This window comes from Ovis aries, chromosome 13 (genome assembly GCF_016772045.2).
Source record: "Ovis aries strain OAR_USU_Benz2616 breed Rambouillet chromosome 13, ARS-UI_Ramb_v3.0, whole genome shotgun sequence".
Classification (NCBI taxonomy): domain Eukaryota; kingdom Metazoa; phylum Chordata; class Mammalia; order Artiodactyla; family Bovidae; genus Ovis; species Ovis aries.
The window spans coordinates 25580817-25607505 of record NC_056066.1 but is presented as its reverse complement, the minus strand read 5'-3'; the positions used below and the strand labels follow the sequence as shown (position 1 = coordinate 25607505).

Here is a 26689-nt window from a genome sequence, read left to right as displayed (position 1 = left end):
GCACAATATTAACAACAGAAAAATTCCTATGGAATTTTCTCTTTCTCATTTTTCAAAAAACTGAGGTACCAGAAAAATAATCTGTGTTTTTGGCCCAACTCATCGTGGGCTTCTTCTAAGTTCTCCAGTTTCTCAGTCACATAACTTATTCCCCACAAGTAGCAAGGTTCTGTGTTTGTGTAATACCAGAACTGCAGAGAGTTCCCAATAAATTATCTTTAGAGGAAAGATAAATTAGAAATTTTGCCCAAAGCACTCTATAGAGAGCAAGTCTGATATATCATAGGACCCAAATGATATTAAAAATACCAGCACATTTCCTTTTTTCTCCCAAAATAAAGAAATAAGTCAAAAGAATCGATACTGTTAGCCAAATGGGGACACATTGATAGTATGGAAAGCAAAAAGTCTGTATAAAGAAGCTGGCTTTACTTACTGTGTTTCTCCTTCTTGCACAAAGAAGGACATTTTCTGAACAAAGCTGCACACCTCTGAAAAATAATGGGAACTCCCAGAAAAAGTTTGCGTTCCACATGTCATTATTGTCCATTTTGTAATATTGTTTCACCAAAACCAAACGGGTAAAATTCCTCTAGAGTTTGTGAAAGGGTTTGGCAAGGCTTCTAAGGAAGTCCGTTGTCATGCTAGTGGGCAAACACAAGACAACTGCACAAGCTGAGTGACCACGTACCGGCTGCTGTCATGTAATCCCAGCGCTCGACGAGGCACATACTGAAGATGAGGTGATCTGATGTTCGCCCTTGGCCAATGAGCGAAATCTGCCTCTCCAAATTCTGGCAAACAGATGATGTCCAGCCAACGAGAAACCAGAACACTACCAGGAGAATCACCGCCAGCATCCTCATGACACGTCCACCAGTCATGTATGGAATCCGCTGGGCTGTTCGTGAAAGAAACACCTTCAAAACCCTGGGAGAGCAAGACATCAAAATGTGAAGGCAAACCTAATACCCAGGAAGTAAAACTCTAAAATATCTGACCTTTCTTGGTGAAATCTAAATCTACCCAAACTTACTTAGGCAGAATTTTAACACTAAAAAACAAAAGTGTCACTTGTTATTTTTACTGAATTTCTTTCTATTTTATCTTCCAGTAGCAGAACAAATATCCTGTGTTAGAGGTCAGTGAGTCAATAGATTTGCGTAGGATGGAATTCTTTTGAGGATGTCTTAATATTTCAAGGAAAATTCTCAGGACCTTAGAAAGATCCATAGGCAAACACTGCTCAAACTGGGTTTCTAAGGGATCAAAAGATAGTCCTGAAAGTTGGTAGTTGGGTTTTACATTACACTAAGTCAAAAACTTCCTTAAATGAGTTATTCTTTATAGTATAATGTTATAAAAGGTATTTTTTGAAAATAATTTTTTGTAGCCTCCCTTTGTCATCATTGTCTCACATAATGAAAAATAATTATGAGTACAAACACAAAAACAATAAGAGGACTATTTAAATACCCCTCAATAAGACTACTGCATTAAAGAAGAAGACTGGGATATGACCTACAAGAACTACATTCATTTTTTTGGTGTAAATATGACTCAAATGCATAGCCAGGGTTGAGAACTACTGGATTACATGGTATCTAAGAACCGTTTCATCTCTGAAAATTATGTGAAAACAAAATTCAACCTTACTACAGGGATCTTTCCAGCTATCCTTTCTTTAATATCATCTCCAGAATATTCTTAGCTGATTTTAACTCCCCACTCTCATTCTGATATTTTAGGTCACAAAGTTGTGACTTGACATAAACTACCATAATGGTTTATGGTACTATAAGGGTATCCATAATCAATTTCTAAATGAATTCATCTTTTCAACTTTTCTGTTTCCTCTCCCATCTCATTCTTTCAACATATTAAATGAAATGTTCCTATGAATTATTCATAAAAGTCGTTATAAATCCAGAAATGAAACTTACAAACCTGAAATAATCTAGACGTTTTTTACTATCTTTTCTCTCAATGCAGGGCTTTGATAGCTCTTTCCCCTATTATCCAGTAAAGAAAGTTATTTTCTAGCATGTTCATATTTATCCTCCCCCACCCATATTTCTTGGCTTCCCTGGTGGCTCAGACAGTAAAGAGTCTGTCTGCAATGCAGAAGACCTGGGTTTGATCCCTGGGTCATCGGGCAGATCCCTTGGAGAAGGAAATGGCAACCCACTCCAGTATTCTTGCCTGGGGAATTCATGGACAGAGGAGCCTGGTGGGCTATAGCACAGTGGGTCACAAAGAATCGGACATGACTGAGCAACTTTCACTTTAACCCATATCTTTAACTCCATTGTCCTTCAGCTAACACACAGTGTGAATTTATTTAATTCTGAATAAAGTACTTATCCTCAATTTTAATGTGGAACAACATCAGAAAGGTTTTAGTATAAAATAAGAATACAAAAGATTACTTTAATTACTCATCATTTAACTACAGACAGTCCCCAATTTAAAACAGTTCGACTTAGTGATATTTTGATTCTACGATGGCACAAAGTGATAAGCATTCAGGAGAAACTGTACTTCGAACTTGAATTTCGATCTTTTACTGGGCTAACGGTATGTGGTACAATACTTTGTCCTGATGCCTCAGCTCTCAAGACAGCCACAGGATCACAAGATTAAACAACTGAACCACTTACAACCATTCTGTTTTCATTCAATCATTTTGTTTTTCACTTTCAGTACAGTATTCAATAAATGATATGAGATATTCAACATTTTATTATGAAACAGACCTCATGTTAGATGATGTGGTTGAAGTGGAGGCTACTGTTAAGTGTTCTGAGCATAGTTAAGGTTCAGTTCAGTTCAGTTCAGTCGCTCAGTCGTGTCCGACTCTTTGCGACCCCATCAATCGCAGCATGCCAGGCCTCCCTGTCTATCACCATCTCCTGGAGTTCACTCAGACTCACATCCTTTGAGTCAGTGATGCCATCCAGCCATCTCATCCTCTGTCGTCCCCTTCTCCTCCTGCCCCCAATCCCTCCCAGCATCACAGTCTTTTCCAATGAGTCAACTCTTCGCATGAGGCGGCCAAAGTACTAGAGTTTCAGCTTTAGCATCAGTCCTTCCAAAGAAATCCCAGGGCTGATCTCCTTCAGAATGGACTGGTTGGATCTCCCTGAGGTCCAAGGGACTCTCAAGAGTCTTCTCCAACACCACAGTTCAAAAGCATCAATTCTTCGGCACTCAGCCTTCTTCACAGTCCAACTCTCACATCCATCCATGACCACAGGAAAAACCATAGCCTTGACTAGATGGACCTTTTGTTGGCAAAGTAATGTCTCTGCTTTTGAATATACTGGGCTATATACTATGATGTTAGCTATGTAAGATGCGCTCACAACTTAACAATAATCTCAATCTACAATGGATTTATCTGGATATAATTCTATTGTTAGTCAAGGAAGAGCTGTAGTTTACCAGATTAGTTATTCTCCATTCCCTGGGTGAAACACACTAGCACTGGTAGCGAACGCATTGCCTCCCTCTGCTGCTGCTGCTGCTGCTGCTGCTAAGTCGCTTCAGTCGTGTCCGACTCTGTGTGACCCCAGAGACGGCAGCCAACCAGACTCCCCCGTCCCTGGGATTCTCCAGGCAAGAACACTGGAGTGGGTTGCCATTTCCTTCTCCAACGTGTGAAAGTGAAGTTGCTCAGTCGTGTCCGACTCTTTGCGACCCCATGGACTGCAGCCTACCAGGCTCCTCTGTCCATGGGATTTTCCAGGCAAGAGTACTGGAGTGGGTTGCCATTGCCTTCTCCTGCCTCTCTCTGCTGCTGCTGCTGCTAAGTCACGTCAGTTGTGTCTGACTCTGTGCAACCCCATAGAGAGCAGCCCACCAGGCTTCCCCGTCCCTGGGATTCTCCAGGCAAGAACACTGGAGTGGGTTGCCATTGCCTTCTCCAATGCATGAAAGTGAAAAGTGAAAGTGAAGTTGCTCAGTCATGTGCGACTCTTAGTGCCCCATGGACTATAGCCCACCAGGCTCCTCCGTCCAGGGGATTTTCCAGGCAAGAGTACTGGAGTGGGGTGCCGTTGCCTTCTCCCTGCCTCCCTCTAGCAGGCCTCAAACACTTCTGCTCCAGGTAGTTGAATTGCTGCCTGTTAGGAATCACTTGTACTTGTTCCCAAATTAAACCCACTGTTATCATCCCTTTTTGAAGTATAGTTGATTTGCAATACTAGTCTCAGGTGTGAAACTAACCGTTTCACAGTGAGTCAGTATTTTATAGATTTTACTCCATTTAAAGACAGATAAAGAGGGGAGGTGGTAGCTGGTCTGGGCCTTGATGAATATCAATTGACTGAAATGGAAGAACGTAGAAAAGATACAAGAGGATATTCTAACTGAAGGGAAAAATATAACAAAGTCCAAACCAGAGAAATGTTTTGAGGGACAGTGGGTGGAAATGTTTGGCAAGAGGGGAAGTTTTCTTTAACCCAGAAGAACTCTTAGGGATTTTTCAAGTTATTTTGAGGGGTTTTCACTGGGTTGAGAACCACTGCTTCAGAGAAAAATAGTTATGATTTATATTTTCTTTCTATGGCCAAGATGTGGAAAGTCATTAACTTTTCTGTTATTTGAAGATTTTCACATATTTGCTCAAAGAGGGCAAATAGTGAATTTTTAAAATAACTATCTTTAAAATATACTACTTCTTAACCAGATGAGCTTGTTATTTGCAGAGGAAATCTATATGATCCCAGTAGAGTAATCTTTTCGTCAAGAAACCAGCTTACAAATTATCAGACATTTTCATATTTTCCATGGGTATTTATCATCAAGTCTGAGAATTCAAAACTGTCAGGTCCCCAAATCTCATTTCCAGAGAGGGAAAAACCAAAGCCAAGCCCTCATGAGCCTCCTGTTATCAATTTTACTGACTTTCAAACACTAGGAAATACAGTAACACAACTCTGTACTGCAGTCTAAGCATTTCAGAATATTGGTTTTTGTAAAATGGAATAAGATGCATTTTTCTAGGATTGCCTTAAAACGAAATGAGAAAATTCTGCTACATCTTTTTAAAAAAATGAGCTCTTGTTAGTCTATATGGGTTCACTGCCTAGAAACCAAGCTCTGAAAGTGAAATCCTTAGACATGCACTTATATGAAATACAGCTAAAGAAAAAGTGTAATCATTAAACTAATACAGATTACTTTTCCTACAATTTTTTCATAGATAAATCTTTAAGCTATCATCTGTTGAGAAGATTTCACTATTCTCAATGAACACAGTAATATATATGAGGACTATAAAAAAAATCTCCAGAGTTTAATACAAAATGGCATATTTAAAGTATATATTCAGTTCTCATTAATAGTAGATAAATTCATAAGTAAGAATTTATGTAGATAATAAATAAAGAAATCATGTTGAAACGATAAAAAACTATGGCAATCCAGGAATTGGCTGTCACTATATGTCTACTCCTACTTTTTCACTTTCCACACACTTCTTGTCTGAGCTCATAAAATTACTATAAGGGCTTATATTTAGGTTATATGATTATCTTCTTCAAATATCTAATTGCTAGTTTGGGTTTTTTTTAGTTTAGTTTTTTTTTTTTTTTTGGATGTGGACAATTTTTGAAGTCTTTATAAAATTTGTTACAATATTGCTTCTATGTTTTTTTTGTTTTTTAGCAAGCAAGGTATGTGGAATCTTAGCTCCCCCATCAGGGATTCAACCCTTCACTGGAAGGTGAAGTCTTAACCATTGGACCATGAAGGAAGACCCTCTAATTGATTGCTTCCATTATGTAATATTCTCTGGTTTTCATTATATTCCTCTGTCAGCAAGTTTTTACTTTCCAGCACAGAGTCCTCTGCTTCAGTCTTCCTTTTAAATAAGACTGCTCCTCAAGGATCTCCTAAATGTTATCACCATCTGTTTTTGCTCTACCTGTTATACCTGGGAAATTCCAACCACGACTCTGCTTCAGTTATGTACCTGTTGGTGAGTCCCAAATCTGTAACTTTGGCTTATTGAGATCACTCTCCTGAGCTCAAGATCTATAGACTCAGTGACCCACTGGACATCCAGAGGTCCCAAAATGAAATCACTTTCTCAATTCCTGTCTCCTCTAACCCACTGCTCATGTGTTACCTGTCTGAATGACCAGTACCAGTTAATTATTCAAAGCAGAAACCTAGGAAGGAACTTTGATACTTTTCCCTCATCTATGTTCCAAATACCAAGTGCATAATTAAGAATATCTGGGTACTTCCCTAGAGGTCCAATGATTAAGAATCCGCCAGGCAATGCAGGAGACTTGGGTTTAATCTCTGGCCAGGCAACTAAACCCGCATGCCTCAAATACTGAACCAGGGCGCCACAACTAGAAAGAAGCCTAGTTATGCACAATTAGTATCTATCGAGTCGGTGATGCCATCCAGCCATCTCATCCTCTGTCGTCCCCTTCTCCTCCTGCCCCCAATCCCTCCCAGCATCAGAGTCCATGGCAGAAAGTGAAGAAAAACTAAAAAGCCTCTTGATGAAAGTGAAAGAGGAGAGTGAAAAAGTTGACTTAAAGCTCAACATTCAGAAAACAAAGATCATGGCATCTGGTCCCATCACTTCATGGCAAATAGATGGGGAAACACTGGAAACAATGTCAGACTTTCTTTTTTTGGGCTCCAAAATCACTGCAGTTGGTGATTGCAGCCATGAAATTAAAAGACACTAACTCCTTGAAAAGGAAGTTATGACCAACCTAGATAGCATATTAAAAGAGACATTACTTTGCCAACAAAGGTCCGTCTAGTCAAGGCTATGCTTTTTCCAGTGGTAATGTATGGATGTGAGAATTGGACTGTGAAGAAAGCTGAGCACTGAAGAACTGATGCATTTGAACTGTGGTGTTGGAGAAGACTCTTGAGAGTCTCTTGGACTGCAAGGAGATCCAACCAGTCCATTCTGAAGGAGATCAGTCCTGGGATTTCTTTGGAAGGACTGATGCTAAAGCTGAAACTCAGTACTTTGGCCACCTCATGCAAAGAGTTGACTCATTGGAAAAGAGTCTGATGCTGGGAGGGATTGGGGGCAAGAGGAGAAGGGGACGACAGAGGATGAGATGGCTGGATGGCATCACTGACTCAATGAACATGAGTTTGAGTAAACTCTGGGTGTTGGTGATGGACAGGGAGGCCTGGTGTGCTGCGATTCATGGGGTCGTAAAGAGTTGGACACGACTGAGCGACTAAACTGAACTGAGTGTACAGCAATGAAGAGTCCATGTGCCACAACTAAGAACTGCCATAGCCATAAAAAAATATTTTTAAAAATAATTTAATTTTTACCTCTTAAACACTTAGAATATCTTTCTATTTTTCTCCATTTTCACTGCCACTGTACAGCTCCTGGTCATCAACCTATTTCCTCTAGTAGCTTCCTAATCAGTAACCTTACTGTTCTCTCCCACCATCAGGCCACACTGTACGTTAAAGCCACAGCGATGTTCCTAACTGCACTTCTGATCCTGCTTCTCTCCTGTTTACAGTCCTGTGCTTCTCCACCCAAATCCAGCTGCCTTAGGATGGTAAAAGGCCTTTAAAAATTGGTCCCTCCTTGCTTCAGCAGGCTCATCGCTCACCATTCTTGCCTTCCTACAGGTCTCTGAACAACACGGGGTGTCCTCTATCTGAACCTTTACCCTCCTTTTCCTGTACTGCCCCTTCCTCTCCCCTCATCAATACAAACACCTAATTTAGCCAATTCATACATATATCTTCAAGGTTCAATTGAGATGCCACCTGCTCTAGGCCAGTGGTTCCCAAACCAGTAGCATTAACACCATCCTAAAACTTGTTAAAAGTGCAAATTCTGGGGTCCCCTCCAGATCTACTATGTCAGAAACACTGGGGGTTATGGCCCAGAAACCTGTATTTTAACAAGCCCTTTAAATAAATTCTGATGAAGGCTATAGTTTGAGAGCTGTTGCTCTAAATAATTTTTCCCCAAAGGCTTAAGACTGGTGCACCTATCTTTCCAACAGGCTGACTGCTCTAACCTGTCAGATACAATTTTGAGTTTTTGTTACACTGACAACAAAATTTAAAACCTCTAGTATCAGAAAGTTTTCCATTTTCAGAATATTTGCCTTTGTGATTCAACCACATCTTTTTTGTTTACTACAAGAAAATGAATATGTACATAATCAAGCCATACAGGCTTCTACTAATTTAATTGGAATAATCCTGAAGTCTTAAAGTTCTCCATTAGATTTGAATTTCTATTAATTTTACTGCTTTCTTAGAAATTCCAGAAAATAAATGCTTCTGATGAAAGATAGAAGGTGATTATTTGCTTTTATAAATATAAAGCCACTCAATTCTTGGCAAAAGAGCCTTGATAGTAAACAACACAAAAAAGGCTGAAGTCACTACTTCTCAGTTTGCCTTAAGTGGTCATAAGCCCTCATGTTTATCAAGCTTTTCATCAATTTTTCAAAATTTCATTTTCAGAAGTAACATAACGCTACTTTTTAATCACTGGATATATTTAAAAGGATCAGTATCACCTAGGCAAAAATAGATTTTAACATTTATGAGACATGAAGTTCAGGAAGACTGTGGTGACTATTCTAAGTGACTGCTATTATAAGAAGGAAACCCACAACTCAGCTTCCCCAATATGGGTAATTTTATCAATTCCAATTACCTGCTTTAGCTCTCGTATCTCATAGTAACCTTCCTTTCTTTTGACCTGATTGTAAGTAGATAAGGGAGAAGAAAGTTATAAGACTGTTACAAGTCAAATATTTGATAGAGCTAGAAGGAATCTGCAGATTATTTCTTCTGTTCTCAGGAAAAAGGCATGAATGTCTGTTTTTACCACTTCTATTCATCACTGTACCAGAAGTTCTAGTATGAGTAATTTGTAAAAAAAATAAATAAATGAATAAAATGAATCCATATTGGGATGGGAGAAGTAAAGCTGTAACTATTCAGTTCAGTTCAGTTCAGTCGCTCAGTCGTGTCCAACTCTTTGCGACCCCATGAATCACAGGCCTCCCTGTCCATCACCAACTCCCAGACTTCACTCAGACTCACGTCCATCGAGTCAGTGATGCCATCTAGCCATCTCATCCTCTGTCGTCCCCTTCTCCTCCTGCCCCCAATCCCTCCCAGCATCAGACTCTTTTCCAATGAGTCAACTCTTCGCATGAGGTGGCCAAAGTATTGGAGTCATTCCCTCCAAAGAAATCCCAGGGCTGATCTCCTTCAGAATGGACTGGTTGGATCTCCTTGCAGTCCAAGAGACTCTCAAGAGTCTTCTCCAACACCACAGTTCAAATGCATCAATTCTTCGGCGCTAAGCTTTCTTCACAGTCCAACTCTCACATGCATACATTACCACTGGAAAAACCACAACCTTGACTAGACGGACCTTTGTTGGCAAAGTAATGTCTTTGCTTTTGAATATGCTATCTAGGCTGGTCATAACTTTCCTTCCAAGGAGTAAGTGTCTTTTAATTTCATGGCTGCAATCACCATCTGCAGTGATTTTGGAGCCCCAAAAAATAAAGTCTGACACTGTTTCCCCATCTATTTGCCATGAAGTGATGGGACCAGATGCCATGATCTTCATTTTCTGAATGTTGAGCTTTAAGCCAACTTTTTCACTCTCCTCTTTCACTTTCATCAAGAGGCTCTGTAGTTCCTCTCCACTTTTTGCCATAAGGGTGGTGTCATCTGCATATCTGAGGTTATTGATATTTCTCCTGGCAATCTTGATTCCAGCTTGTGTTTCTTCCAGCCCCACGTTTCTCATGATGTGCTCTGCATAGAAGTTAAATAAGCAGGGGGACAATATACAGCCTTGACGTACTCCTTGTCCTTTTGGAAGCAGTCTGTTGTTCCATGTCCAGTTCTAACTGTTGCTTCCTGACCTGCATATAGGTTTCTCAAGAGGCAGGTCAAGTGGTCTGGTATTGCCATCTCTTTCAGAATTTTCCACAGTTTATTGTGATGCACACAGTCAAAGGCTTTGGCATAGTCAAGAAAGCAGAAATAGATGTTTTTCTGGAACTCTCTATCTACTCTGTATCTATTAGTAGATGACACAATCTCATATATAGAAAACTCTAAAGAACACACACACACATAATCTGAACTAAACACCAAATTCAGCAAAGTTGTAAGATGTAAATTCAACATTTAAGAATCAGTTTTATTTTTATATCTAAGCAATGAGCAACTTGAAAATGAAACTGACTAAAGAGTTTTATTTACTATAGCATCAAAAAGCACCTAAGAGTAAATTTAACCAAGAAAGTAAAATATGTAATCTATACAACATCATTGAAAGAAATTTTAAAAGATCTAAAGAGATGGAAAGTGTGTTCATGGGCTGGAAAATCTAATACTGCTAAGATGGCAATATTTCCTAAATTGATCTACAGGTTTAAGTCAGTTTAACAAAATAGTGCGATACAAGCATAATGACAGACGTATAGAACAACAGAATAAAGCTGATCATCCAGAAATAAATCTCTACATCTTCAGTCAACTGGTTTTTTTACACAGTGCCAATATTATTCAATAAAGAAAAAAATAATCGTTAAAAACAAAAATATAAAAAAGGGAGCTCCCTGGCTGTCCAGAGGTTAGGACTTGGTGTTTTTACTGCCAGGATCCTGGGTTCAATCTCTGGATTGAACTAGACCCCACAAGCTTCTCACTGCCACCAAAAAAAAAAAAAAAAGAAATCTTTTTAACAAATGGTCCTAAGGACAAGTATATATCCAAGTGCAAAAGAATTAATTTAGACCTCTATCTCACATAATATACAAAAATTAATTCCAAATGAATCAAAGACTCAAATGTAAGAACTAAAACTATAAAATGTTTAGAAGGAACCAGAGGTATAGATCCTTCTGATCTGAGGTTAGGCAATGGTTTCTTAAATATCATACCAAGGCATATGTACAAAAGAAAAAACAGATAAACTGAGCTTCATAGAAATAAAAAAAAAAAAATCTATGCACCAAAGCACACTATCAAGAAAGTAAAATAAGAAAACCCACAGATATGGAGAAAGTATTTTCAAATAATTTATCTGATAAGGGCCTCAGATCTAGAATTTACAAAAACTCATACAACATCAAAACGCAAAAGCCCAACTAAAAAATGGACATATTTCTAAAGAGATAAATAAATGACCAATAAACACCTAAAAATAAACTGAACATCATCGGTCACCTAGGAAATGTATCAAAAATTTTCTTCCTTTTGCGCTTTAAAAAATTTAAAGTTTCCCTGTAAGAATACCTAAAACAAATAAATATAAATATCTTCCAGCCACTTTTCAAAATTTACTAGGGGAAAGGATGGAATGGGAGGTTGGGGTTTGCAGATATAAGCTATATATATGGAATGGATAAAACAACAAAGTCCTATTGTATAACACAGAGAACTATATTCAATATCCTGTGATAAACCATAATGGAAAAAGAATATAAAAAAGAATGCATAGATGTATAACTGAATCACTTTCCTGTACAGCAGAAATGAAAACAACACTCTAAATCAACTACACTTCAGTAAAAATGTTTAATAGGAAACAAAAGTAGCTATCTATCTATCTATCTATCTTATCTATCTATCCTTTCCCACAAAGGGTAAATATGTGGTGCTAATGAGCATAGTAGAGAAAACTGCTGTGAATTTCACTGATCCAGAATGGGTAGTCCTGAATAATACATGAAATGAAAATCTCCATGTCAGAGCCAGAAGAAGGTTTTCTTGCAGCTTGCTTAAATGTTCGTTTTAAATATACTACAAACAAAAAAAGTTTTATTTTTTCTTGATTAGTCTTAGAAAAAGGAAAAGGCAATTTGTTTTCAGAAACCATACTGTAGGAAATAGGAAAATGTTCTTCTGGCATTAAGTTTCTTAATCTCTCTCCATTCCCTTTCATTTAAAATAGTTCCTCATTTTTCCTCTTGAAAATATACTTGGCTTTCCTGAGCCTAGAGATATTGCCTTTCTAGGTTTCTTAAAACCAACCAACCAGCAAACCTAGCTTAGCAAGTATTCTGTGAGAGGTTCTTTTAGATCTGTCCTACATCATTAATGTCCTAAGTCAAACAAATCTATGGTTACTGAAGGAAACTTCTTTTCATAAATGAACCTTCTCATTTTTGTCTACTTCAGCTGTGTGTTTCCTTATGATCCCTACTGAGCCAGATAAAATCTGCCCCTTTCTCCTTTCTTTTTCTGAAGAGAAACAGTTTCAGGTTCAAATAAAGTGCACTGCATGAACAGCCTGCCAGTGAAGTGGGGTGGTGGGACTGTCTGTCCTGGGCACAGGTAACGGTTTCTGTATAGACTTTTAGGCAATAATAATAAGTCAAAGCTGTTCTGCTTTTTATCACCACCTTATGCTGGTGATTCTAAACAATGTCAGTGATAAAACAACTCCTCCCTGAAGGAGTTGTTCACCTCCTTTCACCTCTCTCCTCTAACTTGCTCCACTTCTGTACTGCATTGTTAAGAAATAAAAGACTTGTGACTTTCCTTTGCATTGGCATGGTAGTCTTTCTCTGTATAGCTCTCAAATATGGGGAGAGACCCCTAAAGCAAAGGTGGGAAATTTAATAAAAGTGATGAGATCCTTAAGTTCCAGGATAACAGTATCATTTCTAGTGACAGATGAGATCCTATTCCTTTTTAATATTTTCTTCAAGTTTTCGGAGCTACTGGAATTCTGTAAACACTACAATGGATCAGTGAGAGATCAGGATATAGAAAAAGAAATGTTCAACAATTTTACTAAGCCCTGAGGGAAATGGCTGAAATAAAACAAGAACTCAGGTCTTTCCTGTTTATCCTATTCTCAAGAGACTAGAATAATTGTTTTATTTATCAGTACTGATAACTGCCTTGGAATTTTCAGCCTTAGAGAGGTGAGATTTACTTTTCAAAAATTTGAAATAAAAAATGAAGTTCTTATGAAAATGAGAATATGGCGTTCAAGGGATGTTATCCCTTAGCTCACACTACCTTGATCCCTCAAGCCACCTTGGGTCGGGTGTGCCCAAACCTGGATCCTCAGCTTTCCCTTCAGTCTGTGGCCTTCCCCATATCATTCCAGTGAATTCCCTTTTTGCTTAATTTAGCTATAGTCAGTGTCTGTGGTTTGCAACCAAAACCCCCTACATGACATATTTACATATATTTCTATCATGTTTAAGATGTACAACAACTCTAAAGGCGGGCTGAGAAGTGATTTTCAGATGTTAAAGTCATTTATTCTTGGCTGTATAAATAATTAATGGCAGAACTGAAATTCAAATTTGGATTTGTAAAGATTTATGTCTTTGCTCTCGATCATGTTACTATTAATATAAAATCTCTGAAGTCCTTTCTTGAGGACCATGTGTTGCTTGCCTATAAGAGATATCTACCAGAGATATCCCTGCAGCTCCATTTATTATAACCATCCGCCCATTCATTCACTTAACAAATGTGTGAATGCATATAACGTGGGCAAGATGCAGCACTAAGGATGGGGGACAGAAAGCTGGCTCAGTCAGTCACTTCCCTCGGGCTGCTCTCATTCCTCTGGGATGCTGATTCTTCAGTTTACAGCCTTAAACAATATTGGAATCAGTTCCATTTAAACAATATGGAAAAAACAATATAATATAAACCCATTTGGTTCAGACAGGATAAGAATAATTCAGCTCATTAAATTAGAAATAGTTTCCACTCGATTTAAGCCTTCAGTAGATAATCCTTCACTGCAATGCCTTCTAGAGACACAGAGAGAAAACAGTTTGAATTATAGTCTTTAAAATAAACAAAAGAAGGATGAAGTGATCTAGTTTACCAAATTCCAATCATTTGCATACCACTCTCAAGATTCCTGCCTGTATCTGTGTACCAGCTAATATTTTCTTTAAATTTCTTCTATTTAAAATATTTTAAAGAAAATTTTACATTGCCACTTTAAAGGAAGAACTGATAGATAATCCACACATAGAATGTAATGATGAAAATGAATACAGTGAAATAAAGAGAATAGATTTCATCGAGATCGTATTACAATGGGAGGCTCTAAGCCTGAAGTTTGATCTGCTCTTTGTTGTAAAGGAAAATTAGCAACTGCTGGGCAGGTATTAAAGACCTATTATTTCCAAACTAATTTTACTCCTGGAAATAATGAGAAGGATAGAAAGAGAACCTGAATGGAAGGAATTTTCTTGCTTTATGATTCTGTGTTATTTATTGGATTGGCAAAAAGTTTTGTAACATCTTATGGAAAAACTAGAATGAACTTTTTGGCCAACCCAATAATGTTGTGTTTTTGTCCCACGATCAGCCTCTTGCAGACCATGGTGTCACGTGTTTCAGACACTTGAGGACATGCAATAAGTCAGGGGGACAGGAATGTGTTAGGTGTGGAGGGAACTGTGGGAAGCTGTTTCCAATTCTGCAGCTGATATTTTCATTCATTCATTTATCAACTACTAAGCATTAAGCACCCACCATGTGTCAGTCATTGTGCTCAGAGCTGGGGATTCAATGTAAGACCCTCACTTCAAGAAGATAATTAGTTAAAAATCAAAAAAATAATTACATAAGCAAACTGTAGCATATAACAGAGGACCCTAAGACTCACAGGGAGAGAGGTCATTCTCAAGAGGCCATCTATTCTTTTGGGAATTCCAGAAGTCTTACTGTCCATGATAGGCTGTCAATGTCAATAGAATGTCAATTTCCTTTAGTGAGCACCAGTTGAAAAACAGTTATCATATAAGGAACAGAGATTGAAATGGACATGAGAGCAGAGTGTGCTGTGATATGGAAATAATAAAGTCAGCATCAGGAAGAACACTAGAGACTCACCTGGTGGTAGTTTAGTCTAGTCATGTCCAACTCTTGCGCCCCCATGGACTGTAGCCTGCCAGGCTCCTCAGTCCATGGGATTCTCCAGGCGAGATTACTGGAGTGGGTTGCCACTTCCTTCTGCAAGAGACTCATCTAATCCTTTCTTTTGTAGGAAATACAGGACTATAATTTCCTAGATGCTAAACTGAGATTTAAACTGGACCTCCGGAAGTTACTATACAACATACATAAGAAGGGAATCTTGAGAGAGTTAAGGATATCTACATTTGTTCCAAAAAGATAATCAGGAGTATTCCTAGTTATTAAAGTAAGTACAAAAAAAAATAATAAGAGAAATAGAGTGGAATGAACTGGCAGAATGGCACTGACATGAATTCACTATTAGTGAGAAGCTACAGTGCTGCACAGGGAACTCAGCTCGGTGCTCTGTGATGACCTTAGAGCGGTGGGATGGTGGAGGGGAGGTGGGAGGGAGGCTCAAGAGTGAGGGGAGGATATATGTATACCTACAGCCGAATCACGCCGATGTACAGTAGAAACTAACACAACACTGTAAAGCAATTATACTCCAATTTTAAGTGGGATTATTGCATAATAGAGAGTATGCAGTGATCACATTTTAATAAATGTTGAAGGGGTGGCATTTAAAGACAAATATTTAAGGACATATTTATGTCATCTAAGACAAACTGTCACATGCATGGGCCATATCAAGATACATTTATTGAGAAATATTTACAGTCAGATTAGCATGAAGATATGAATGGCCTACTGTGATAAATAAAGCAGCTTTAAAACTGATCAACGTAAAGGGTTTCTTCTACTGAACTACAGTGTTATCCTGCAGGAGAAATTTCTATTTTACCTCCTATGTTCTTTGGCACCACTACCATTTGGGAAGTGGAGGCAAAGGAAAGCCCTGGAATCATTTCCAGCTATCCCTACTCTTTGCGGACTGGTAATTTATTTTATCACCTCTTTCTTCCTAATATTTATCATATACACTGAAGAGATTTTCGTGTAAGATTTTTTTGATATGGACCATTCTTAACATCTTTATTGAATTTGTTACAATTTTGCTTCTGTTTTATGTCTTGGTTTTTTGGCCATAATGCATGTGGGATCTTAGCTCCTCCACCAGGGATCAAACCTGTATCCCCTCTGCATTGGAAGGCCAAGTCTTAACCACTGGACTGCCAGGAAAGTCCCTACATTTTTAAAAGTAGTTGATTTTGAAACTAAAATATAAGAGAATTTACCATGTTCTCCAATTTATAAGGCTGATAAGCACTGGAGGATACTGGATAAGGAAGGAAACCAAGAACACCATTTTTTGGAAATTCACCCAAGGAATAAAAGCAGGATTGCCCTGGAGAGTGGAACTCAGGAATGGAGGACAGCAGCTTTTTGTCTGGCAAGCATATTGCTGAATTCTACTATATAGGATTCTTTGGTAGCTCTGGGCTTGATTATTTCAGCTGTATTGTCTTTCTTCCTGTTCTTAGTGAGTAAATACTATTTCACATTCATTGTAAACTTATCATTTGTTTAGAATTAACCTTTCCATAACCAGTGGCACATTCTACTAAAGTACATTGCTCAAATTCAATTGTATTAAAGGTTTTCCCAGAGAATCCTAAAGATATTGCCTTGAAAATGAAAAACATGTATGATTTTATTACCTAAATTCCTGAAATAAATTTCAGGAATTTAGGTAGTAAATTCCTGACTGAGCTTGCAATTATATGCTAAGCGAAACACTTTGATCCTCCCATGGGAATGAGAACTAATAAAATATACCTGTGAAGCTTGAGAGTGACAGTTCCATAAACAGTAGCAAAACCGAGAAGGCGGACCCATCTTAGGAGAATACAGCGAAATGTGCTTGGCTCAAAGTACAAAATAACAACCTGTGGGATGAGAAGAGAGAGAAAGAGACCTTCAGGATCAGCTGATGACCCACAGACTAAAATCAGTATTTCATAATCTGATGTTTAATACATGTGTGTTTTGACACGAGCACATATTCATGTGAGTAAAACACTAAAATATGATTCTGATCATTCACTGTCCAAATCAGAAGTCTCCTCATGGCTTTCAAATCAGATCTAAAGTATTTAATTCTGACTTTCAGGCGTTTCTAGCAATTGTCTCTAAATTTCTATTATGTCCAAGCTTCAGTTCAGTTCAGTTCAGTGGCTCAGTCGTGTCCGACTCTTTGTGACCCCATGAATTGCAGCACACCAGGCCTCCCTGTCCATCACCAACTCCCGGAGTTCACTCAAACTCACATCCATTGAGTCAGTGATGCCATCCAGCCATCTCATCCTCTGTCGTCCCCTTCTCCTCCTGCCCCCAATCCCTCCCAGCATCAGACTCTTTTCCAGTGAGTCAACTCTTTGCATGAGGTGGCCAAAGTGCTGGAGCTTCAGCTTTAGCATCAGTCCTTCCAAAGAACATCCAGGACTGATCTTTAGGATGGACTGGTTGGATCTCCTTGCAGTCCCAGGGACTCTCAAGAGTCTTCTCCAACACCACAGTTCAAGAGCATCAATTCTTCAGTGCTCAGCTTTCTTCACAGTCCAACTCTCACATCCATACATGACCACAGGAAAAACCATAGCTTTGACTAGACGGACCTTTTTTGGCAAAGTAATGTCTCTGTTTTTTAATATACTATCTAGGTTGGTCATAACTTTCCTTCCAAGGAGTAAGCGTCTTTTAATTTCATGGCTACAATCACCATCTGCAGTGATTTTGGAGCCCCCCAAAATAAAGTCTGACACTGTTTCCACTGTTTCCCCATCATTTCCTATGAAGTACTGGGACCAGATGCCATGATCTTTGTTTTCTGAATGTTGAGCTTTAAGCCAATTTTTTCACTCTCCTCTTTCACGTTCATCAAGAGGCTCTGTAGTTCCTCTTCACTTTCTGCCATAAGAGTGGTGTCATCTGCATATCTGAGGTTATTGATATTTCTCCCAGCAATCTTGATTCCAGCTTGTGTTTCTTCCAGTCCAGCGTTTCTCAGTATGTACTCTGCATATAAGTTAAATAAGCAGGATGACAATATACAGCCTTGACGTACTCCTTTTCCTATTTGGAACCAGTCTGTTGTCCAAGCTTAAATGTCTTTATTTCCCCAGATGGGACAGCCAAATGTGCTTTCACTGCCTGCCTTTCTTACCTGGAGCCTTGTCTTTTCCTGTATCCACACTTATATCTTCCGCCCTCATATGAAATACCCCTGAGAGGATTATCTGTACTGCACCCCAACCCCCCATCAATCTACCAAAAATAGGAAACCCACAAAAAATCTCACTACTGGAAGAACTACCTAAGGCATATTTTCAAGAACTTTTCCCATTTTTCTTTCCAATACTAGCAGCTACCGCTAGACATAAAGATATTTTATTTGAAGTGTGTGAAGCAGGATAGAAGTGAGCTGCTTTTGGCACTAAGTAACCTAAGGACCAAAGAACACGTAACAACTGCTGAGTGCATGACCACAGGATATAGCTGTTCGCAGAGGTGTAGGAGGGCGGGGTGAGAGAAAGAGAGACACATTTAGGGCCAGCAAGAGAGAAAGTGTGTCACTCCCGAACCACCAATTTCCTTTTACCTTTACTAGTGCCTCTTGGGAACTCACTATGCTTTGCCTAGAGGTTTGTTTCCCCCAATTTTGTTGAGAGGAATTCTGTGTTAAGGTCTAAGGTGGGGTGTACCCCTATGGGCATTTTAAGGAACGGTTCTTCAACACTGCAAGTTTCTTCCTTTAAAAAAAAATCTATTCATTTATTTGGCTGCACTGGGTCTCAGTCGTGGCATGAGAACTCTTTTAGTTGTGGTACGTGGGATCTAGTTCCCTGACCAAGGATCCAACCTTGACCTCCTGCACTGGGAGTGCAGACTCTAAGCCACCAGACCACCGGTGAAGTCCCTGGAAGTTTCTTCAGAGGCTTACAAAAGTCAATCAGCTGATTAAAGTGGTGGGATGTGCTAGGCATTGTGATAAACTTCAGAGCAGTCCCCCATTTCAAACAAATCTGCACAGATTATCCACCCATTTGATCAAACATGATTTTTTTTTAGCTAGCTTTAAAGTCAACTTGATTGCTTATAGTTTTTGGATACCGAACACAACAAATTCAGGAAGAAAAAAGAAGCACAGAGAAAAGAATATACATTTAAAAAATATGTACAAAATAGAAGAATCCTTTAAAATTATTTTCTTTTGCAAATATAGATACAACACCAGAGATAGAAAATTGACCTCTGCTGTCTTTGTTCAGCGGGTGTAAGGCCAGGTGCTTTTCTGGAAGAATAATGCTTAAAGATAGACCAGTCAGTGGCCAGCACAGTCCAGTGCTCTGTCCAAAGCTCTGACACTGAAAGGTGTGCCCCTCCTGTTTCATGCCTGGTATTTTAAGGATCTGAGCAAGTTTCCTAGTAGTGTCAGACACAGCAATTCTACTTCCCTAATTGATTCGTCAAGTGTTACTTGCTCCAGGTCAGTGAAACTGGCTGTGAATTAAACCACTTTCATGAGAAATAGATGGGGAAACAGTGGAAACAGTGTCAGATTTTATTTTGGGGGGCTCCAAAATCACTGCAGATGGTGACTGCAGCCATGAAGTTAAAAGATGCTTACTCCTTGGAAGAAAAGTTATGACCAACCTAGATAGCATATTCAAAAGCAGAGACATTACTTTGCCAAAAAAGGTCCATCTAGTCAAGGCTATGGTTTTTCCAGTGGTTATGTATGGATGTGAGAGTTGGACTGTGAAGAAGGCTGAGTGCCGAAGAATTGATGCTTTTGAACTGTGGTGTTGGAGAAGACTCTTGAGAGTCCCTGGGACTGCAAGGAGATCCAACCAGTCCATTCTGAAGGAGATCAGCCCTGGGATTTCTTTGGAAGGAATGATTCTAAAGCTGAAACGCCAGTACTCTGGCCACCTCATGCGAAGAGCTGACTCCTTGGAAAAGACTCTGATCCTAGGAGGGATTGGGGGCAGGAGGAGAAGGGGACGACAGAGGATGAGATGGCTGGATGGCATCACTGACTCAATGGATGTGAGCCTGAGTGAACTCCGGGAGTTGGTGATAGACAGGGAGGCCTGGCGTGCTGCAATTCATGGGGTCGCAAAGAGTTGGACACGACTGAGCGACTGAACTGAACTGAGCTGATAGGTGAAGAAGGTGTTACATTGGGGTTTCTGTTAGTAGGTGTGTGTAAACAGTTTCATTTATTAAAGAAGATGACAGATGCTGGTGGTGAGACTGGTATTGATGAAGCTGCCATCTAATAAGGATCTGAAGGACTTCTGAGGTTTTAAGGACTTTCTCTAAACATCTATTGTGGTGTGCCTGTGTGTGCAGTCCTGTCCCACTCTTTGTGACCCCATGGACTGTAGCCTGCCAGGCTCTCTCTCTAGGATTTCCCAGGCAAGAATACTGGAATGAGTTGCCATTTTCTTCTCGAGAAAATCTTCCCAACCCAGGGACTGAACCTGAATCTCTTGTGTCTCCTGTGTTGTCAGGCAGATTCTTCACCACTGTGCCATCTGTTTGGCCAAAAAGTTCATTTGGGTTTTCCATAACATTTTATAGAAAAAACCTGAAGAAACTTTTTGGCCAACCCAAAACAATTTCCTTCAGTTTCATACAAGAAAAAGTCTTGCTAGTCAAGTATTTTTCCAGGCTCACTCATCCCTCTCAAGTTTACTGTGCTCTCAACAATCATTATTGAACAAGCAAAAAATGACACATATCTTATCCTAATGGAGACCAGTCCACAAAAGTCACACTTGAAAATTTCTACTGCTAAAACCTAGTACTTAAACTATCCAGGTTTGCTATATTTCGAACTAGGAGAATGGAAATGTATCATTTAGACATGACTATATATATCAAAACACTTTTATACATGATTTACTTTAAAAATAAGTAGATTCAAAGTCCTTGAATGCGTTGTAAATTATTTTTTCTACATTTGGCAAGACATATGGTTCCATACATAGGAAATATTTAGGGTGGAGATGCATGTTCTGTAAATATTTAATTATCTAAAGTGGGATTTAAACTACAAAAAATAAAATCACTACATACATGAAGGGATCTATGGTTGTGATTATGTCTTTATATAACCATGGTCTAAAACTTATCACTTTGCACTTGGCTCCTACTATTCCAAAACAACAAAAAAAGGGATAATAGACTAAAAATATAAAATATATAACTTAAAATTTTTATAATATATACAAGTAACATTTGGGGGTTATTATAACAGCCACAGCTCCTCTAAAATTTCCAATATAATACTCCCAGAGAAATAACAAGAAATGAAAGGGTGACAGGTCTAAAAACTAAAGACAAAGATGACAAGATTCCACAGTCTCAGTTACGATTCTACTCACTGCTTAGTAGAACTAACAAGCATCTTTCAAATAAAATACCACTTGCCTCATTCTCTAAACCACAGTAAGATCTGAAGACCCAAAGATGACAGAGAAAGATTTTCATTCACACTCCTTGTCAGGGTCTAACACTGAGACCCATAGGCTTCTACTAAACAAAACAAACATATTTAAAAATTTTTGGTCATGCCCTAACTGTGCAGGAACTCTTTCTACATCAGTCAGTCCTGGAGCCTTCCAGTCCATCACCACCCCTCGTCCATCAGCTCCTCTCATCTCCATCCATTCACAGTTAGACCTCCCAGGATGCAGCATTCAGAAAAATGATGCTTAGCTCCCCAGGAAAAGTGTGGCAATGTGGAGAGAAGAGCACAGAGAGGATATGCCTAGAAAGCACAAGGGAGCCTCCCTAGTGTGTCTTCCCAACATGCCACAAGGAAAGGCACTTTGCAGAAATATCCCATCTTAAAAAATGTAATAAAAACAAAGGACTATTTTTGTTTTAAACTTTTATACCCTCAGTTTAACAGAAACATCTATTTCTGCTTTATTACCTACACCAAAGCCTTTGGCTGTGTGGATCCAACAAACTGTGGAAAATTCTTAAAGAGAATGGAATACCAGACCACTTTACCTGCCTCCTGAGAAATCTGTATGCAGGTCAAGAAGCAACAGTCAGAACTGGACATGGAACAACAGACTGGTACCAAATCAGGAAAGGAGTACGTCAAGGGTGTATATTGTCACCCTACTTATTTATCTTATATGCAGATTACATCATGCGAAGTACCAGGCTGGATGAAGAACAAGCTGGAATCAAGATTGTCGGCAGAAATATCAATAACCTCAGATATGCAGATGACACCACCCTTACGGCAAAAGCCTCTTGATGAAAGTGAAAGAGGAGAGTGAAAAAGTTGGTTTAAACCTCAACATTCAGAAAACTAAGATCATGGCATCTGTTCCCATCACTTCATGGTAAATAGATGGGCAAACAATGGAAACAGTGACAGATTTTACTTTTTGGGACTCCAGAATCACTGCAGATGGTGATTGCAACCATGAAATTAAGCTGCTTGCTCCATGGAAGAAAAGTTAAGACCAACCTATACAGCATTTTAAAAAGCAGAGACATTATTTTGCCAATAAACATTCATCTATCCAACGCTATGGTTTTTCCAGTAGTCATGTATGGATGTGAGAGTTGGACTATAAGGAAAGCTGAGTGCCAAAGAATTGATGCTTTTGAATTATGGTATTGGAGAAGACTCTTGAGAGTCCCTTGGACTGCAAAGAGATCCAACCCAATCCATCCTAAAGGAAATCAGTCCTGAATATTTATTGGAAGGACTGATATTGAAGCTGAAGACCTGATGTTGAAGCCAGCACTTTGGCCACCTGATGTGAAGAACTGACTCATTTGAAAAGACCCTGATGCTGGGAAAGATTGAAGGCAGGAGGAGAAGGGGACAACAGAGGATGAGATGGTTGGATGGCATCACCAACTCAATGGACATGAATTTGAGTAAACTCTGGGAGTTGGTGACGGACAGGGAGGCCTGGCGTGCTGCAAGTCCATGGGGTCGCAAAGAGTCGGACACGACTGAGGGACTGAACTGAACTGAACCGCCCTAAGTGGCAGTCTGGGCTGCACCACTAATTGGACATTTGACCTGGGACATATGACACAGAACTTAAGGACACAAATTCCTTAAGTTCTGTCGACATGTTTCCTCCGAAGCTTAATGAAAACTCCTATAGCATTAATAGAAGCATTGAATAAACCACAGATAAATGAAGAAACATCAATTTTATCCGTATCCTTCCAGGGAGGGTGAGGAAAGTTTCTAAGACCTAATAAAATGCACTAAGAATTCTACTTTTAGAAAAATGTTCCACATATACATGCATACAAAATAAGCAAAGATGTATATCCAGGAATATTCACTAAAGCATCCTGTGCAATAGAAAAACAATGAAAACATTCTCCCACCCAAGGGGGAATGCCTTAAACCTATAATTCATGTTATAGCCATACAAAATACAAAACCATGAACTTCAAAATAATAAATGGATCTGACTCTGTTGCTGTAGAAACATCTTTAAGAGAAATTGTAAATGAAAAGAAAAGTTGCATAAGAGTATTAAGATATGATTCTGTTTGTATATATAAGGAATGGCTGGCTGCTCACTCAATGGATGATTAAGACTATTTACCTCTGGGGTGGATGGCTTGGGGATTTAGAGGGTGGGGAAGGAGAAAAGGGATTTTTACTTTTTAACTTATATCTTTTGGGACTAGCTGTGTTTTTTTTTTTTAATAATGAGAATGCATTACTTTGCAATAAAAACATTTATGTAATAATTATAAATATAAATACCTGACTCTTAATAGGGTGTGGAGAGTTGTTTCTTTTTTTAACTTTTTTTGGGGGAAGTGGACCATTTTTAAAGTCTTTATTGTATTTTATTACAATATTGCTTCTGTTGTTTATGTTCTGTTTTTGGCTGAGGGGCACGTGGGTTCTTAATTCCTTAACCAGGGACCAAACTCCCACTCCTTGCTTTGGAAGGCAAAGTCTTAACCACTGGATCACCACAGAAGTTCCTGGAGAGTTGTTTCTAAGTACTAGGGATCTGAGAGTGAAATGGAAAAGGTTCCGTATGTGATATCTATGAACTGACATTATATGGAGGTGGCAAGATACAGAAAAATGACCTCAGAGAAATTGGAGGATCTTCAGAACCCCGGACCTCAGTAAAGAAACAAAAGGTGCCACAGAACTCACAGAAAGAGAGTAGAAGTATAGCATTTTGAGAAGAAAGGATAAAAAATGATAAAGATTCACAATATATAATAAGATGATTAAAAGCAAAAGCTTTTTTTTTTTTTAACTGCCCAGAAGAGAATACACAAGATGCTTGTTCACCGAGCCATTTCCTGGTCTCAGGCGGCCCCTGGTCCTTGGCCATCTGTTTACCTGAGCTTTGTGGGTCATCCTTTCCCCCTGAGACTCTTGCATCCACCATTCACGCAGAAAAACCATCTCCCTGTTCAGAGTCTGAAGACTCTCCCCAATTTGTTGAAGAAAGTGTGCAGAACCCAGAAAACAACAGGTTCTATAAACTACGCTAAACGTCTAAAAAAGGAATGATTCAAGCTACAGTCACAAGTCATTCCACCCTCCGTGGGGAAGCAGGCAGCGCCAGGACCCAGCCTCAACGCCCTGAGCAGAAGGAAGCCTGGATCCCTTGAGAAGCCCAGGAATACAGGGAAAGACTTCAGTATTTGGAGACATAAGGGACTTCTCTGCCATTTACTAACTGCGTGACCTTGAGCAGCTCGTTTTATCTCCTCCCTCATCTGGGAAGCTGAGTTAATAACCTCTCCCCTCCCTGCCCTCCAGGATGGGGAAGAAATGTATGTGAAAGCACTGATCATCTAGAGTGGTGTAGTTATTTCTCCTACACTTATTCCTTCAGGACTGATGCAAAATCCTTTTTTCTTTTGTTTAAAATAAGCATTAGGTGATTCTACCTGATCTTTATAAATGCTCTCTCGATGGCAAATTAACATAAACATCAAACTGCAGTGATGAGGGAACTGCTCTGGCAGCCTGGTTCAGTCTGAGTCATTCACTGCCTCGCTCCTTCAGGAAAGGACACATTCTTATTACTCAGTTCCAAATAAAGGGCTGAAAATAAAGATCTAAGTTTAACTGTGGGTTACCATAACAGCTCTTCAAGAACGTGTCAGTAAGCATTAACAAATGGATTTCTCAATATATTTTTAATCCTCCTCCTATTCACTTTCCTGTTCTGTAGTGCTCTGCTTAACATGTAATCACTGCTAATAATAAAAATCAGTCTGTACATGGAACTGTTACTGTTTACTGCATACTCTATTATCTAGTTCCTGGAACGGAGATACTCAGAAGGTTCAGTGACTTGCCCAAGACGATGTAGTTGAAACACGCTGAAAGTGGAATTATTCTAAATTGTCAACATTTTCATGTTTCTTTTTAATGAAAAGCTGTTTGGTATCCAAAGGTCGCATTTTCTTCTTGGTGAAAGTCAAGTTATTAATTGCTCTCCAAAGGAAGTAGTTTGAAGCCAATGTTCTTCAGATAATTATTTTTCCACATGTAGACAGGAGCCTTCGCCTTTTGAAAATTCTTGCAATTTCCTGCTCCCCTCCACCCTCATCTCTACAAGAACTGAACTCAAAGGTCTTTCCCATGCACAGAACCTTCTTTTGTCACATCCTGCTATTCCGTATGCTCTGCACAGCCACACACTCTAACTTCACAATTCCTTGGCCTCCTCTACTCCTCTGTCTTTCTCAGGTGAGGGGAAATTTACATGGCCCACGAGGAAGCTGGGTATCACCTGGAAAAGCTGTCTTGGAGCATACACCAAAGTCTCAAGGCCATGGGAATAAAGCTGTTTCGAGGAATATTACTTGCTTGCTACCTTAAGGGACACCTTTATCTTGGTGAACAGAAGTTACATGATGTATTTTGCCACAGGTTTTCCAGCCAAAATACAAATCTGATAAAATCTTACCCTTACCTAGAACCACTCTTGGCTTCCTGTTTTACATTTAAGTAAAGTTTACATTGCTCAAAATGGTTTACAAAGTCCCTTCTTATGTGTCCCCATCATCCTTTATTGGTTGTCTCTCGCAATACCACCTCTTCTCTGTGCTCAGAGTCCTTTTTTCCTTTATTATGGAACATATTACATGGCATTGCAGTACCATTTATACGCTAGATCTCTGCTCCACTGGGCAGTGTGTTCAATTTATGCCAATGGAATGAATGAATGGAAGTGGTTTTCATATAGGAATCATCAGCTCCAAATTCAGGAGGTTTAACAAACTAAATGTGCTAAGATAAATTAAGAAGCATGATAACATGTCCAAGTCACAGAGAAAGGAGGAGCTCTTGGAATAACCTTTGGTAAGATAAGACAAGTACAACTAGGAAGTGTCACAAATAGTTCAATTTTTTCTTTAAACTTTTGGCTGCACCAAGTGGCATGTGGGCTCTTAGTTCCCTGACCAGGAATCAAACCTGTGCCCCCTGCAGTGGAAGTGCAGAGTCCTGACCACTAGACTGTCAGACGTCACAATAGTTCAACTCTAAAGGCACTTAATAAAAGGGTAATTTTAAAATATTTTTCTTCCTGGTTGTCACAGTGCCTATTAGAATCATCTTTTTTATCTATAAAAAATTCCTAATGAAATTTATCTGAAAGGATTAGAGTGATGACAACTAACTGAAAGCACTTAGGATAGAATAAGTTCTAGAAAGCAGAGGTATAGGATAAGGAAGTTTTGATGGGCAGTAGACCCCGGTTCGATTCCTGGGTTGGGAAGATCTGCTGGA

At 39.1% G+C, this 26689-nt stretch overlaps 1 protein-coding gene across 2 annotated transcripts in view; it reads right to left on the bottom strand.

The window, feature by feature from the left end:
* GPR158 (G protein-coupled receptor 158) overlaps positions 1-26689 on the bottom strand; it is a 303778-nt gene that overhangs the window by 26178 nt on the left and 250911 nt on the right. Inside the window, exons 6-7 of one of the 2 annotated variants that reach the window (XM_004014228.6) lie at positions 16684-16793; positions 692-930 (exon numbers count right to left, since the gene is read on the bottom strand). In XM_004014228.6, the coding sequence (XP_004014277.2) occupies positions 692-930; positions 16684-16793 (349 nt within the window). The remainder of the gene's footprint in view (positions 1-691; positions 931-16683; positions 16794-26689) is intronic. The other variant, XM_042230540.2, reaches the window with a different exon arrangement.